At 45.6% G+C, this 15,812-nt stretch overlaps 1 protein-coding gene across 1 annotated transcript; it reads left to right on the forward strand.

The window, feature by feature from the left end:
• Positions 1-8,778: 8,778 nt before the first annotated feature.
• On the forward strand, positions 8,779-11,833 carry LOC123404352 (probable glycerol-3-phosphate acyltransferase 3). The gene is made up of 2 exons (XM_045098272.1): positions 8,779-9,462; positions 10,916-11,833. The coding sequence occupies exons 1-2, from the start codon at positions 8,794-8,796 to the stop codon at positions 11,831-11,833; spliced, it is 1,587 nt and encodes a 528-aa protein (XP_044954207.1). The 5' UTR covers positions 8,779-8,793.
• Positions 11,834-15,812: the final 3,979 nt, after the last annotated feature.

Below are 15,812 nucleotides of genomic sequence, written 5' to 3' on the forward strand. Positions count from 1 at the left end.
GTGACTTAATAGTGATGAAAATCTAGCAACTACTGTCACCACCAACAACAACAATGCATGATCCATATGTCATTAGTACCTGATGTGAATCCTACACAACGATAGCTCAAGCGATTGAATTCGTAGTTTTCATAGGTGGTTTGGGAGTTATTAGTGTAGGGTGTGGTCTAGTGTTATTGATGGTAACCCGATGAGAAGGACTAGTTTCTTTAGCTTCGAAACACCACTCTTGTCACAACATGAAATAGTCTTAAGATGGACATGTGAGGTCCACTTTATCTAAAATTATATCTATTTATTTATTTATTAAATAAAAACATTATTTTTATAATTTATATTTCAACTAACGCGTGGGGCCTCCCTGTCATAGACAGCGGGTGCATTGGCCCCACCGGTAAGTGACCTAAGGCCAAATACACATTCTAAATCATAAATAAATAAACATACAAGTGTCGTATCTCTCCACATGCCTATATACGCAAATACATACATAATACGGGTATCGAATACATACATACATACATACGCATCTAATGCATCTCTTGATTTTATTTCTTTTCTCTCAAAAACTCTCAACACTCATCTCCCTCCCTCTGTTAACACAGAGAACAACTCTCTCTAACTCCACCTAGAAGAACACAAACTTCAAATCTTCCTACCGGAGTCCACCGTCGACGGGTCGAGGCCCCGTTTGCCGGAACAGAACCGGGACGTCGAGGAGAACGACAAGGTGGGAGGAGCCCGAGGAGGGGCTCACCGACGGTGACGTGACGGTCCGGTGAAGCCGGAGTTCGCACGAAGGTGACGGTGGAGACGGCGTGGTTCCGGTGGAGACGGGCGTGCCGGCGAGGAGGAGCCGGCCGGAGGTTCGCCGAGAGGGGCCCCGGTGAGGAGGGGCCCCCGGAGATGGAGCCGCCGACGGGGAGGGGCGGCCACCGTAGAGAGGGCCGCCGGAGAGGGACCTCCCGGAAGGTGGTCGGCACCCCTGCCGAGATGGGGGGGCCGAGGTGGCCGGCACCCCTGCCGGCGGGGTGGAGGTCGAGAGGGGGCGGCCGCCGGTGGGATTGAGGATGAGGGGACCGACGGGGGGGGGGGGGCGCCGGGGTAGGAGGAGGCGGTGGAGAGGAGGGGGCACGGGCGAGCCGGCGCGCAGGAGGAGGCCGGAGGTGGTGGCCGGTGGAGGGCTGCTCGCCGGCGGGGGGGCGAGAGGCGGCAGGGGCCGAGGTGGGATCTGGGGCGACGGGATCTGGGAGGGAGGTGGGTCGCTCGGCAGGGGAGGGATGGGTGTCTCTCGTGGGGTGGGAGGACCGAGAGAGAGAGGGAGTGTCGGTGGGGGGGTGGGGCCCCCCACGAGGGGGAGGCTGGGGGGGCGCTGGCGGCGCGTGGGAGGCGGGTGGGAGTAGCGAGGGGAGGAGGCGGCGGCTCCCTCGCCAGGGGGGTGGCGCTAGGGTTTTGGAGGGTGGGGGTGGTGGCCGGCTGGGCCACTTGGCCCAGTTCGGCCGGTTGGGGTTGTTCTTTTTTTTTTTGATTTGTTTTCTTTTTTTTATTATTACTTATTCTAATCCCCTTTTCTTTATTCTATTCTTATTTACTTTATTTCATCATTTATTATTTATACTTTTAGTCCTTTCTTTTGTTTATTTATCTTCATTTACTATATCTCTTTACTTACTTTCTTAAAGCCCCTTTCTTAATATATCAGGATCATCAATGATTCCAAAAGTACCCAACTTGATATTATAATTTGTTAGGGAATCTTTATAACTCCCCGACGTTGTTATCTCAACAACATAAAAATCTTTTCACGTTTGACTTAATCCCGAAGCTTCGAATTATGATTCGGTTTCAACCATCACGAGAACATTGATAAAGTTAACGGTGACGTGGCACCATTAGCGCAGGATCACTGTAGCTTAATTACAATCACTACTGTAGCAAAAGTCGAGGATGTCACACATCGTTATTACATTGGTGCAGCGACATGTTATACAAAGAGTTTTTAACCCCTTTTCACGATGTAGTTCTAAACTCTCACCTTTAGTGTGTGGGTGATAGGGAGCCCACCCCGCATGACACGGAAAAATCATCGGCAATGGTGACCTATGAACGCAAACGTTTCGGAAAACTAAGCGTATGAGATGTCCGCACCTATCAGAAACGGGACTTATCGGACAACCGTTTGAGATTGATGTTGCTATGACTTTGCTATGCTTAATGCTTGTCACTAGGGCCCGAGTGTCATGATTTCAAATCTGAACCTATTATGTTTTCATGAATATATATGTGTTCTTGCTCCTATCTTGCAAGTATAGACACCTATTACGAGGTATGGTCTGCATCCCCCACGGTGATATTAACTGGGATTCTTTCCGGTGATTACCGTAGTTTGAAGAGTTCATGTTTTCACTAACTGTTAATGCTTTGGTCAGGTTCACTATTAAAAGGAGGCCTTAATATCCCTTAGTTTCCATTAGGACCCTTCTGCCACGGGAGGGTAGGACAAAAGATGTCATGCAAGTTATTTTCCATAAGCACGTATGACTATATATGAAATACATGCCTACATTACATTGATGAATTGGAGCTAGTTCTGTATCACCCTATGTTATGACTGTTGCATGATGAATGCCATCCGACATAATTATCCATCACTAATCCATTGCCTACCAGCTTTCCACATATCGGTCTTTGCTAAGTTACTTTTTCGTTGCTATTGTTACAATCACTACAAAACTAATACTATCACGTTTGCCACCATTACCTTTACTTCCATACTACTTTGCGACCAAATACTTTGCTGCAGATATTAAGTTTTTTAGATGTGGTTGAATTGAAAACTCAGCGGCTAATACTCGAGAATATTCTTCTACTCCCCTTGAGTCGAATCAATAAATTTGGGTTGAATACTCTACCCTCGAAAACTATTGCGATCCCCTATACTAGGGATCAAACCTTAACAAAACTAACTCAATTACATGATAGATCTCATCCAACCCATCACCGTCCAGCAAGCCTACGATAGAATTACTCACGAACGACGGGGAGCATCATGGAATTGGTGATGAACGATGGTTTGTGATGACGACGACGTCCATTTCCCTTCTACGGAGCCCAAATCAGACTCCAGATCTGCCCTCCCGAGGAAGAACACGAGGTGGCAGCGGCTTTGTTTCGTAAAATGCGATGAACTCTTCTCTCTGATTTTTTTTCTCCCTGATAGGAATATATAGAAGTGGAAACTAGGTTGGCAGAGCCACAGGGGCCCCACAAGCCAGGGGGCGCGCCCTAGGGGGCACCCTGCAAGCTTGTGACCAGGTGGTGGCTCCTCTCCGATTGATTCTTTCGCCAATATTTTTTATTAATTCCAGAAACGTTCTCCGTAAATTTTCAGGTCAATCCAAGAACTTTAATTTTTGCACAAAAATAACACCAAGGCAATTCTGCTGATAACAGCGTCAGTCCGGGTTAGTTCCATTTAAATCATGCAAATTATAGTCCAAAAGAAGGGCAAAAGAGTTTGGAAAAGTTGATACGTTGGAGACTATCAACTCCCCCAAGCTTAAACCTTTGCTTGTCCTCAACCAATTCACTTGATAAACTGAAAGTGATAAAGAAAAACATTTAGAAACTCTGTTTGATCTTGCTGTTGTAAATATGTCTAACTTATGTTCACATCTTTAGCTCAGATTACAGACTAAGCACATTCACAATAATATTTAGGTCTCATAATTACTTTTATCAATGGCGTAATCAACTAGTGAGCAATAATAATAATTCTTATATGACAACAATTTTATCAAAACAATCATAATAGAATATGACAAATTGGTATCTTGCTAGCCCTTTCTAAGACCGCAAAAATTAAATCCAGAGCACCTCTGAAGAACAATGACTGACTAGACATTGCAATTCATGGTAAAAGATATTCAGTCATACTCATACTCTATATCAATTAATAACAAAGCATACGGAGGTTCTCTCGGACTGGTGCCTTTTATAAGAAGAGGATGAATCAATAGTAAAGTAAAACAGATAGGCCCTTCGCAGAGGGAAGCATTGATTTATAGAGGTGTCAGAGCTCGAGCTTTTAAAACAGGGATGAATCAAAAATTTCGGTGGTATGCTTTCATTATCAACATAACAACTAAGAGATCTCAATATCTTACATGCTAAATACATTATAGGCGGTTCCCAAACAGAATAGTAAAAAAAATTCACCCCCTCCACCAATCGATCACACTCCATGGCGGGCCGAATCCACGGGTACCGTCCATACAAACAACAAACCTGGAGGAGTTTTGTTTCAATAAATTTTGATTTGACTTTTGAGCATGGAACTGGGCATCCCGATTACGAGCAACTTTCTCGTGAATGATCGTGAATCAACACATATCTTGAGAATAACCAACCTAGCCTGGAAGATACTCACAGCCCCTAGTCACTACATGAGCAATTCGGGTATACGAAACAAAATATTTATTTGAAGATTTAGCGTATGGCACATGCAAATTTACTTGGGACAGAAGGTAAATACCGCATATAGGTCGGTATGGTGGACTCATATGGAACAAATTTGGGTTTATGGAAATGGATGCACAAGCAATATTCCTACTTAGTATAAGTGGGGGATAGAAAGAGACTAGGAGGCGACCATCTAGAGAGTGACAACAGTCGTAAACATGCTTTGAGAGTAACCAACATTGAGTGCAAACATGAGTAGGATATAAATTACCATGAACCTAAACATCGTAGAGGTTATGTTGGTTTTGTTTCAACTACATGCGTAAACATGTCCCCAGTCAAGCCACTAGAATCATTCGGGCGAGGTTCCCATTCTATCATACTAAATCACAATCGTTTTAATGTGCATGCTGGCACTCAAAACAAAACATTATTCACTCCTAGCTAATTAAGAATGGCATAAGTAACTACAATCTATAATTGTCATTGCAAACATGTTCAATTCATAACGAGTTGAATCCAGATTGATGAGCTAATCATATTTACAAAAACAAGATAAGTCAATTTCGTACCATCTTTTCTCCATCTTTGTCACTTCATCATATATCGTTATTATTGCCTTTCGCTTGCATGACCGAACGGTGTGAAAAATAATAATAAGAGTGCACGTGCATTGGACTAAGCTGGAATCTTTAAGCAATAACTCAAAGAAGAAGACAAGGTAATATCGACTCTCTGGTAGATAAACGATAACGAATATGAGAGCCACTCAGCATGTCATCGTGGTCTTCTCCTTACGACCCAAAGAAGAAAGAAAAAACTATTTACATGGGGAAGCCCCCAACAAGCAAAACAAGAACGAAAAAAAAATTGCGTTTTCTTTTAACACTACAACTAAACAAACTAGAAGGTAAAGTTAGAACTAATTTTTTGGCTTTTCTAAAGGTTAATGAAACACACAAGAAGAAACCAAAAACAAGAAATAAACTACCATATATGCTACAATGAAAAAGTATGAACACCGACAACTGAAATGAGTGTGTGAACATGAATGTAATGTCCATGACGAATACATACTCCCCAAGCTTAGGCTTTTGGTCTAAGTTGGTTTAAGGCCATGGCTGGCCCGGATGATATCAAAAGTCATAGTTGGGGTTATACAGGGCTGCGGCAGTTGCCGCCTGAACGGCTTCAACATGGAGGCGAGCGGCTTTCGCCTCTCTCTCATACTCGTCTACCTCCTCTTCGGTTATAAAGTACCTCCGTTTTTCCTAAAAGTTAAAGAAGGCAGGAGTAGGAAGGGTAATATGGACAGCATGTTGTCTATCAAAAATTAGTCGGTATATGAGGTGTTGTTGGTTTCTCTTAAGGAACTGGTAGTGCACCATAGCCTCATAACCGAGAAAAGCAAGTGGTAACTCAGTACCATTCTACCTTATAGATATCCCAAGATAATTACCTTCACGGGTGGCATAAATTCCACCAAAAAAATCTTCGTACTTAGCCTTTTTATATAGCCTCCTAGCAATAATAGCTCCTAAGATATACCGTCTGTCACCCATGATCGCACTCTTAAAATTACTAAGAAAAAAGTATCTAATCAAAATCGAAAGAACTTTTTTTAGAATTAAACAAAAGGGTTTGCAAATAAAAGCGCTAGTGCCACAACTAGTGGTAAGGTACGCAAAGGTGGCAATGCTCATGCTTACCTATGAAGAGAGAAAGATAATGTATGAAAGGAAAGTGAATGCTCCCCGAGGTAGTTTGTGTAATATTTCTAGTTTCTCCCAAGGTGATGTTAGCAAGAAAATCATTATATTCAGCTTTGTGAGGATAGCTATGGCTACCCAACGTGGAATTTTGTATGCATGGTTAAAATCTGCTAGGTCCAAAGTATAAGAGTGTGGTGTCAACGCAAGTAGGGCCCGCCGTGTGTGGGGTCCTTTCGAAGTCGTAGCCCACGGCGCCTTGTCGCATGAGCGGTACAATAGGCTCCCCTTAGCCACGCATGTGCGGTGTGATGGAGTTGGTGGCACCATTGTGCCGCCTCGCCCAATTACAATCGGTAATCGCCCCACTACAATCATGCGTATACGGCGTCATGGAGTGGTTGGCACTGTCATACGGCGTCATGCGTATACGGCGTCATGCGTATCGCCCCACTACAATCACCGCCACTGTGTCGGCGTCATGGACTAACTTTTGCCGACTATAAGTTTGCCGTGTTTTCCTTCGTTAGCTTACATATTTTTTCCATGACACTCAGCAAACTAAACCACCTATTTTCCATGTATCACTTTTTTGGGGATTATCGTTTTCCACAAAACTCGGCAAAAACCTTGTTTCGGATTGCCCGATGAAATGCACTCGGCAAACATGGGACCCTTTGCACAAAAGAATGTTGAAACGGATGAAAAAGATTTGTCTCATCTCATTAATTAAGAAGAGAATTGCCCGGTTGCTTAACGGAAAACTGGGCGAAAACCGTTACAACACGTCCACAAAGGCACACAGGGCGACCTGGCCACCACACAAGAACGCACACACGTTGTCGAGGAGAGAACACAATTGAGGTTGCAACTTGGTGCCATCACCATCACACCTCCACAAGGGCGACTCCGACTCCATCATCGACGACCATCGATGTTGCCCTCACCGCAAGCAGACGCCGAGGCCTGCGTCGGCCGATGCCAAATAGTCAACAACATGCGCCAACTACCAGGCAGCTCCGACTTTGTCGACGAGCATTGCAGGAAAAAAGCATTGAGCCAGCATTGAACCAGCGCGAGAACCTACCACCCGTCTAGCATCATCATCGCCGCAAGGGCCCGTCCTGAGCAGCTCTAACTCTAGAAAGACAAAGTGAGGCACAACAACCCCTCGAACACGCCGGATGAGACCGACTACCAAGAATTCACGCCAACCATCCACACCGCCAGTCGAGCACCTACCGACCACGATGTTGTGTGTGTCCAACTCCGAGAAAGCACGAAGGAGACCGATGACCCTCAAGGTTACGCCCCCAAGGGGGTAGCGACGTGGGAGAACGACGTCGTCATAGGACTCACTATGGAGCCTTAGGCTTTTACCCGATGGCCATGGTCCGAAGGTGCTGGACGAGGAGATGCTCCACAATGATCCCCCGAGAAGGAAAAACGATGTCCACGGACACCGTGCCGTCTAGGCTTTCGCCTGGAGCCACCTCGCCGAGCACCCTCTTGCAAACGGCGATACAGCACCACCGGTCCGCAATCCCGCTGTCCCACACACGTCCTACGCGACGACGGCACCACCCACAAGCAGGAGCCACCAACCTCACCGCCAGCAATCACCGATGAGCCGGAGCCGTCCAAACTGACCAGATCTGGCGCCCACCGCCGGCCCGCCTCGGTCACCACCTAGCTTCACGAGCAGGAAGGTGGGCCGCCACCACACCCCCACATGCCGGAGAAACGCCCAACCAAGCCCGCAGATCCGCCGATGCCGTCGGAGGCGCTGCGAAAAAGCCATCATGATCGCCAGCACAGCCCACTGGGCAAAGCCTCCCCCACCACCACCACACCGCCAGCCACGCCGGCCAGCAAGGCCGGCCAGAGCCCCAACACCAAGCCAGGGAGGGGGGGGGGCGTCACCCTGCCCCATCCCGTCGAGCAGGAAGGACGGCCAAAACCGCCCATTCAGCCACCCGCACACACCGCCATTCACCGGATCCACGCAGCCCGGAACCACTGGAGGGCCACCAGGTGTCGGATCTACACCGGAGTCGCCGGAGCAGCCTCATAACTGCAGCATCCCAGCCCCTCCACCGCCTGCTTGCGCGGGAGTACAAATCTTGCTGGGCGTATGCCAACGACGGCAAGGTGGAGGGCGGGCGGATGGGGAGCGGAGACGTGGCGCTGGGTGTTCCGCCCCTGCCGCCCCTAAGCGGGGGCGAGAGGAGTGGAACCACCAGATCCCCTTTGCAAAAATTAATTTGCTTGTAGTGATCATCCTCTCTCTACTATATGAATTAATGCATGGAAAAGATATATTATACATTTCAAATTTTAGCTTTCAGGATTTTTGATTTATTTCCCGGTGAAAAAAATATATTTGCCGATTGTAAAAAAATGTACTCGGCAAAAGACATATTTGCCTAGAATCCGATGCAATGCACTCGGCAAACATACAAAATTAAAGATTTCACTGGTGGTTGGTGTGGAACTGTTGCCTTCATGAACGAAAGCTATTTTACGAGCAAGAGTATTTAGTTGTTACAGTCCTCATCCTATATATGCTAGGTACAGCTTGTTGTATTGGTGGTGGTACAACAAGCTAGCGCATCTAACCAGCATGTCCAAGAACCAGAGGCTCTTTTCTGCCCTCCACGGGACTAGGCCTCCGATCTTGAGCAAAGTCACAGCCACCCATCCTTCCATGGTAGAGAAGCTCGCAGCCGGTGGAACCCTCGTCCACGATGTCGACACTGGGCTCCTCCTGCCGTCCTCATCATTCCCCTTCCCCTACTTCATGCTCGTGGCGCTAGAGGCCGGAGGGTACCTACGAGGCCTTGTGCTCCTTCTTCTCTACCCAATCATCTTATGCATGGGCGGCGACAGTGACCCGGCCGTGAGGTTGATGGCTATGGTGGCCTTTTGTGGGTTGCGCCCGAGCCAGTTCCTCGCTGGCTGCGCCGTGCTGCCCAAGTGGCTCATAGAGGACGTGGCCGCGGAAGGCTTTGAGACGATGAGGATGAGTGGTGCCGCCGGAGGGCGGAGGGTGTGCGTGACCCGGAAGTTGCCGAGGGTGATAGTTGAGGGGTTCCTCAGGGAGTACCTCGGCGCCGAGGCAGTCATCGGGAAGGAGATGAAGGTGCTCTGGGGATTCTACACAGGTCTAATGGAGGAAGGAGACGAGGGTATGTTGGATGAGCAGCACAAGATCATGCGGGAGGGAGATGATGCTGTGGGATTCTCTGGCTCGCTCCAGTTTCTCCAGCATCCTCTCTCACGCTGTTGCAAGGTTGTCCTACGATCACATAAACTTCTCTCATGCCCGCGCTATAGGGCATGCGGCTCAATTTTAATAGAATTATATATAATATAGGACTAAACTGACTAAGTCAACTAATTTAAGACGGAGGTGGTATAAGATAACTTTAATAAACACACAGCTATAACTATTACATTAGATTATATCTTTATAATTACGTTAGATTATAACTTTATGTTGGATCAATTTTCTATACCACTTTGCAATGAAAAGAGGAATGTTTGTTATGGTAAAACTTCGTTTAAAACGATGTGGTAGAAAGCAACGTGCAACTTGAAGGACATGATGATGGATTGTGGATTTTGCTATCCATCATTTTCCATAGTAATGAAAATGCTCTTGGCTCGACATAGCCTGTTCTATTCGTTCCGAACCAAATTTGTGCAGGGTTTAAGTAACATAGTGCACGATGGAGCTCGAGAGGACAGAGTTTATTTTTTATCAAGGGAAAGAATCTAGGGTTAGTGAAAACTAATAAATTATTAGATTATAACTTTATAATTACGTTAGATTATAACTTTTTATCCGGTAGGGAGTTATGATAGTCATGTATATAAATCTTATATACATGTAGTATAGAATCATGCATGGGAACATGTGGAAGTGCGTTTCAGATGTTTCTTAGAACATATCGAAGTACAATTATTAATATTTTCCAATAAAAATGCAGATAGTAGCCCGAGCACACAAACGCCTACTCCAGTTATATTATACTATATATTAGTCTATTCTGGATTGGGAAATGTTTTTTCCCTATAAGGGTTTTCCCATTGTACTCTGATCATATATATAGTGTATGATGGAAAAGTACTTGTAGCTAGGATCCTAGTAGAGAAGCATGTGAGCGTGTAATTTACAACAAAAGTTCCCTGCAATCATATAATTGTAGTTTGCGTCCCTAGGAAAATAATATACATGTAATGCAGACCCACGTTATGTGTACATTTCTTAGATATTCTTACACGCATAATGCACAGTCACTTGTATGGGTATCAATAAAGATTAAAACGGTCATGAAAATTAAATATTATATCAAATTTTTGACATATTAGTAGAAAATTACAAATATATGTGCTCTCGAATATTTTTGGGTCTGTAACACATTTCTGAAAAGTATTAATTTGAATAACAACTAATACTCCCTTTCTACTAAGTTAGCGATACTTATTTTGGACTACACCTATAGGCTTCAAGAAGAAGACATGACTAGATAACCTTTTTGTACATGACTATGTGTTTTTTATTTTATGCATGGCAATATGTTTTTGAACTTATATTTTATGCTCTTTTTTTGAAATTTATTTTATTTTATACCTTGGATATATATATATATATATATATATATATATATATATATATATATATATATATATATGCATGTGAAACTTGTGACACATTTACTCTTGTGTCTCTGTACGAGTAGAATGTGTACCTGGAGACACGGGTGGAGAGAGCTACGTGGCAGGCACTGCCCCGGAACAAGTACCCCAAGGCCATGGTGTTCCACGACGGCCGCCTCGCCTTCCGGCCAACAGCAGGCAGCACGGTCGCCATGTTCATGTGGTTGCCCTTGGGTGTTCCCCTTGGGGCCTTCCGCCTGGCCGTCATGCTCGCCATGCCATATCGATATTCCACGATGATCGTGGCGGCCACCGGCATGTCTTGGCGCCTCAAGCAGGCCGGCGAGCGTCCGACCAAGTGGCTGGGCGGTGACGGCGAGCGAGGACATCGACGCCGGCGCGGGAAGCTGTACGTGTGCAACCACCGCACGCTTATCGACCCCGTGTATGTGTCCATAGCGCTGGACCAACCGGTGCGCGCTGTGTCCTATAGCCTCAGCCGCCTCTCCGATCTCCTCTCGCCGATCGGCAGCTCGGTGCGGCTGGCACGAGACCGTGTCGCCGACGGACGCACCATGAGCGGCCTGCTGGACCGCGGAGACCACGTCGTCGTCTGCCCGGAGGGAACCACATGCCGGGAGCCGTACCTCCTCCGGTTCAGTCCGCTGTTCGCCGAGATCAGCGACGATATTTTCCCCGTGGGCGTCGCCGTCGACACGGCCATGTTCTACGCGACCACGGCGGGCGGACTCAAATTCCTTGACCCGCTCTACTACCTGATGAACCCCAGGATGTGCTACACGGTTCATTTTCTGGAGCCGGTGAGCACGTCTGCTGTCAGGGAAAGGAAGGTGTCGAGCGCCGACGTCGCCAACCTCGTGCAGTGGAAGATTGGGGATGCGCTCGGTTACAGCTGCACCATGCTCAATAGGAAGGACAAATACCTCATGCTTGCCGGCAACGATGGCCTTGTCGTCCACAAAGCTCAAGGGAGGAATTAATCAATATTATGTGTTTCTTTTCGAGCCTTGCCGAGCAGAAGCAGCTATGTACTAGTATTAAAGGTATATAGATATACAGATTTCTGTAATCGACAGATCGAAAAACACCCCGCAAAAGAAAATAACAAGATCGAAATGCAATAAAAGATCCTGCAATAAGTGGTATGTTGTGCCGTGTACGTGTAATTTCCTGTTCATACATATCTGTCGGCGGAAACTAGTCAGAGAAAACATGGATTATATCTGCAGATATCACGGGCGATTTGCATTTAAATTCAACCTAAATTCTAGAGGGCAGTACTGGGCGTCGGCGTACCGGCGCCAACGCTCGCGTCGGTCGCGGGGCGTACCGTTAGATCTATCCATGCAACATTTTTTGCTCGATGCAACAAATTGCGTCCACAATACAGCAATTTCCGTCGATGGTTGCAATAAAAATATAGTTGTAGCAAAAAAAATATCTACGTGATCGTAGCAAAAATACAAAGCTGATGATGCGTAGTAGCAAAACAAAATAAGAGTTGTTGCAAAACAATCCGGTGAACTTGGATTGCAACTCTGACAAACGTGTACGCAAGTTTTTTAGGGAGGCAGGGATAGGAGGAATCCCCGCTAGCCAAGGTGATTTGATCTTTTTCGCTCGTTTCGGTCCTTGTGTTTGTGTGTTATGATGTTTCCTCGACCATGTTTTACTTGCCATGCAGTAATCCATCGTGTTAGTGCGTTCCTCTAGTATATATTTGGATGGGAATCGTTTTCCACCCGGGCGTCGGCCGAACCGACACGCCGGTCGTCCCCTGACGCGCGCGGGCCCTTGCAATATTTTTCTCATCCGCGCGCTTCTCTGGTCGATGAATGTAACATTTTTCGTCTAAATATGTTGCAACCTGCGTCATTTTTGCTGCAAGTGTTTTTTACTATATTTTGTCTCAGTAAAAGAGCTGCATATAAGTTTGATTGCAACTCTAGTTCGTCGGAATTTTTGTTACAATCGATGTTTTTTACTTTTTGCTACAACCGTGTTAATTTTTGCTACAACCGGCATCATGGTTTGCTGTAACCGTTCACTAAAAAGTTGCATACACGTCACGTAAATTTTTGTTACAACCGGCATTTGACTTTTGCTACCACGTACCATCAGCTTCTTTTTTTGCTACGATCACGTAGGTATTTTTTTTTTTCTATAAATTCTGTTTTTTGTTGTAATCGTTAAAAAAATTGCTGCATGGCATCAAAATTTTGCTGCATAGCACTAGTAGAAAACGGGCCTTTGGCCTGGACCATTTAGTCCCGGAGTGCCTCTGGGCCGGGACTAAAGGCCCGGCCACGTCGCCCCAATTCTCAATGCCTCCCTCGAGGCTTTAGTCCCTGGCCGTAAGGAGCCTTTAGTCCCGGTTCGTGTCCCAAACCGGGACTAAAGGGCTATGCGGCGGGCGGTGATGGTGGCAACCGTTCGTATCCCCCTTTAGTCCCGGTTGGTGGCTCAACCCGGGACTAAAGGCCTAACACGTGGCATGCCGTGGTTGTGGCGGCGGTTGGTATACCTCTTTAGTCCCGGTTGGTGGCTCAACCCGGGACTAAAGGACTAACACGTGGCCTGCCGTAGTAGGGCGACCGTTGGCATACCTCTTTAGTCCCGGTTGGTGGTTGAACACGGGACTAAAAGCCTAACACAAGGCCTGCCGTAGTGGTGGCAACCGTTTGGCATACCTCTTTAGTCCCGGTTGGTGGTTGAACCCAGGACTAAAAGCCTAACACGTGGCCTGCTGTAGTGGTGGCAACCGTTTGGTATACCTCTTTAGTCCCGGTTGGTGACTCAACCCGGGATTAATGGCCCAAACGGTTTGCATCCCGCGTCGTTTCGGGCGATGAAAAGCACGAACCGAAGCGGCGCCATTTCTCTGTTCTTCTTCTCTCTCGCGTCGCCCTCTCTGTCCTTCTTCTCTCTCGCGTCGCCCTCTCTATTCTTCTCCTCTCTTCTTTCCTTCTCTTCTTCCACCATGCCAACTATCTTTCGTGAGGTGGCCGCGCATGGCGCGACGAAGCTCCTTCTCGTGTACATGAACCTGAGCACGGAGGTGCCGTTTTTCCTTCAACAGTTGAAGGAACGATGGTTTAACCACGCACCGGATCATGAGAAGTTCTTCGGGCTTGATCTGGAGTACACGGCCGATCAACGTGGTGTCGCCGTCATCCAAATATGCTTCGCAACCCATGTCTTGATCTTCCAATGGGCGAAGTAAGTTTTGAGGCTTTATTTGATCCAAGATAATCCCTCCCCTAGGGTCACTACTCCCACGTTCACATGGATTTTGTGTATTTGTGTATCTGATTAAGTAGCGTAGTAGATTTTGTGTATTTGTACATTTGATTTCGTAGTGTAGTATGTGTGGAATACATTTGATTTAGTAGTGTAGTACATTTGATTTAGTACTGGAATACATTTGATTCAGTAGTGTAGTACATTTGATTTAGTAGTGGAATACATTTGATTTAGTAGTGTGGTACATTTGATTTTGTGTATTTGTACATTTGATTTAGTAGTGTAGTACATTTGATTTAGTAGTGTAGTATGTGTGGAGTACATTTGATTTATTTGTGTTCATTTATAATTCACATTGGATCGAATTTTGTCAATCCGATAAGACTTAGTTTGTAGTTTGGATTTACTAGTTAACAAGCTTTCTTTTGTTTGCATATTGTGCATAATGTCCATAATCTATCATAGTGAATTCCACGTACAAGTTTATTTGTTTCTATCATAGTTGGTTCCCTTCAAATAGTTGTAGTGAAACATATTTCCTTATTGCAGCAGTAGGTTCATAATCTATCTCTAGGTTCCATTGCATATGTTCTATATGAATCCTAAAGATAAGTTTCTCTTTAGTTGTAGTGAAACATGTTTCCTTATTGCAGCAGTATGTAACATTTGGTCCATTTTAATTTGTTTCTGTTGCAGGAGTGACAAGCATTGTCCAGGACTCATGGAGTTCCTTCGCAGCGGTGTCACTTTTGCTTCCGTTGACATAAGGAACGAGAGGCTGAAGATGAGGCACAGCTTCGGTATTGAGATACCAGCTGGTTGCCTCGTTGATATCCAAACGATATTCAAGCTTCAACATGACAGGACTTCGATGGCTCGTATGGCAGTTGCCTTGATCGACGATTCATATGCTGATATGAAGACCAGTTTCCCAAGGTCTCAGCACAGACTTTGGGAGAAGGGCCCACTTGATGATATCAACATTGAGTATGCAGCAAAAGATGCATATGTTTCATACGAGTTGTACCGCAGGATTCGACTCGTCCACTATGGCCAGCGTCACCTATATCCCCTCGAGGAAGGCGGACATTCTGATTCAGATGATTCAGACGAGTAGTGTTCTTAACATCGAACACTTGTATATATATCTATTGTAGCTATTATTATGTACTGTTTGGACTAGTATCATGTACTTCTTGGACCAATTTATATATGTCTAGTTTCTGTTTGTGCCATTATAGTTTTCAAATTTGAATGGTTTAGCCCTTTCTAACTTCATTTGCTACTTTTGAATGGTTTAGCCCTTTCTAACTTCATGGTATCATGCATTTCGACCACATATATATACAAAAAGTCTTCAGTTCAAATAAGTTCAAAAAATGAAATCCCTTTTGTAACAGATCTGTTTTTGATTAAAACAATCACTTCTCCTTCTTCTCCTTGTGCTAGATATTGGTTATGCACTAGGGGAAGTAGGAGTAGGGACCATCATCGACGGTTGAAAAATCAGGTGAGCTAGTGTCCACCATATATGAGAGAAGAAGAAATCCCTTTGTGATGTGCCTTTGAATGGTGCATTTTGAACACATAAAAAGTATGGAGTTCGAATAAGTTTAAAAAAAATGAAATCCCTTGTAAGAGATGAGTTCTCCTTCAGAACCCTGCTACTTCGAGAGAGATTGTCAGTTTTGTACACGAACTACATCCAGTCTTTGT

Source organism: Hordeum vulgare, chromosome 6H (genome assembly GCF_904849725.1).
Source record: "Hordeum vulgare subsp. vulgare chromosome 6H, MorexV3_pseudomolecules_assembly, whole genome shotgun sequence".
In the NCBI taxonomy this organism is placed as follows: Eukaryota; Viridiplantae; Streptophyta; class Magnoliopsida; order Poales; family Poaceae; genus Hordeum; species Hordeum vulgare.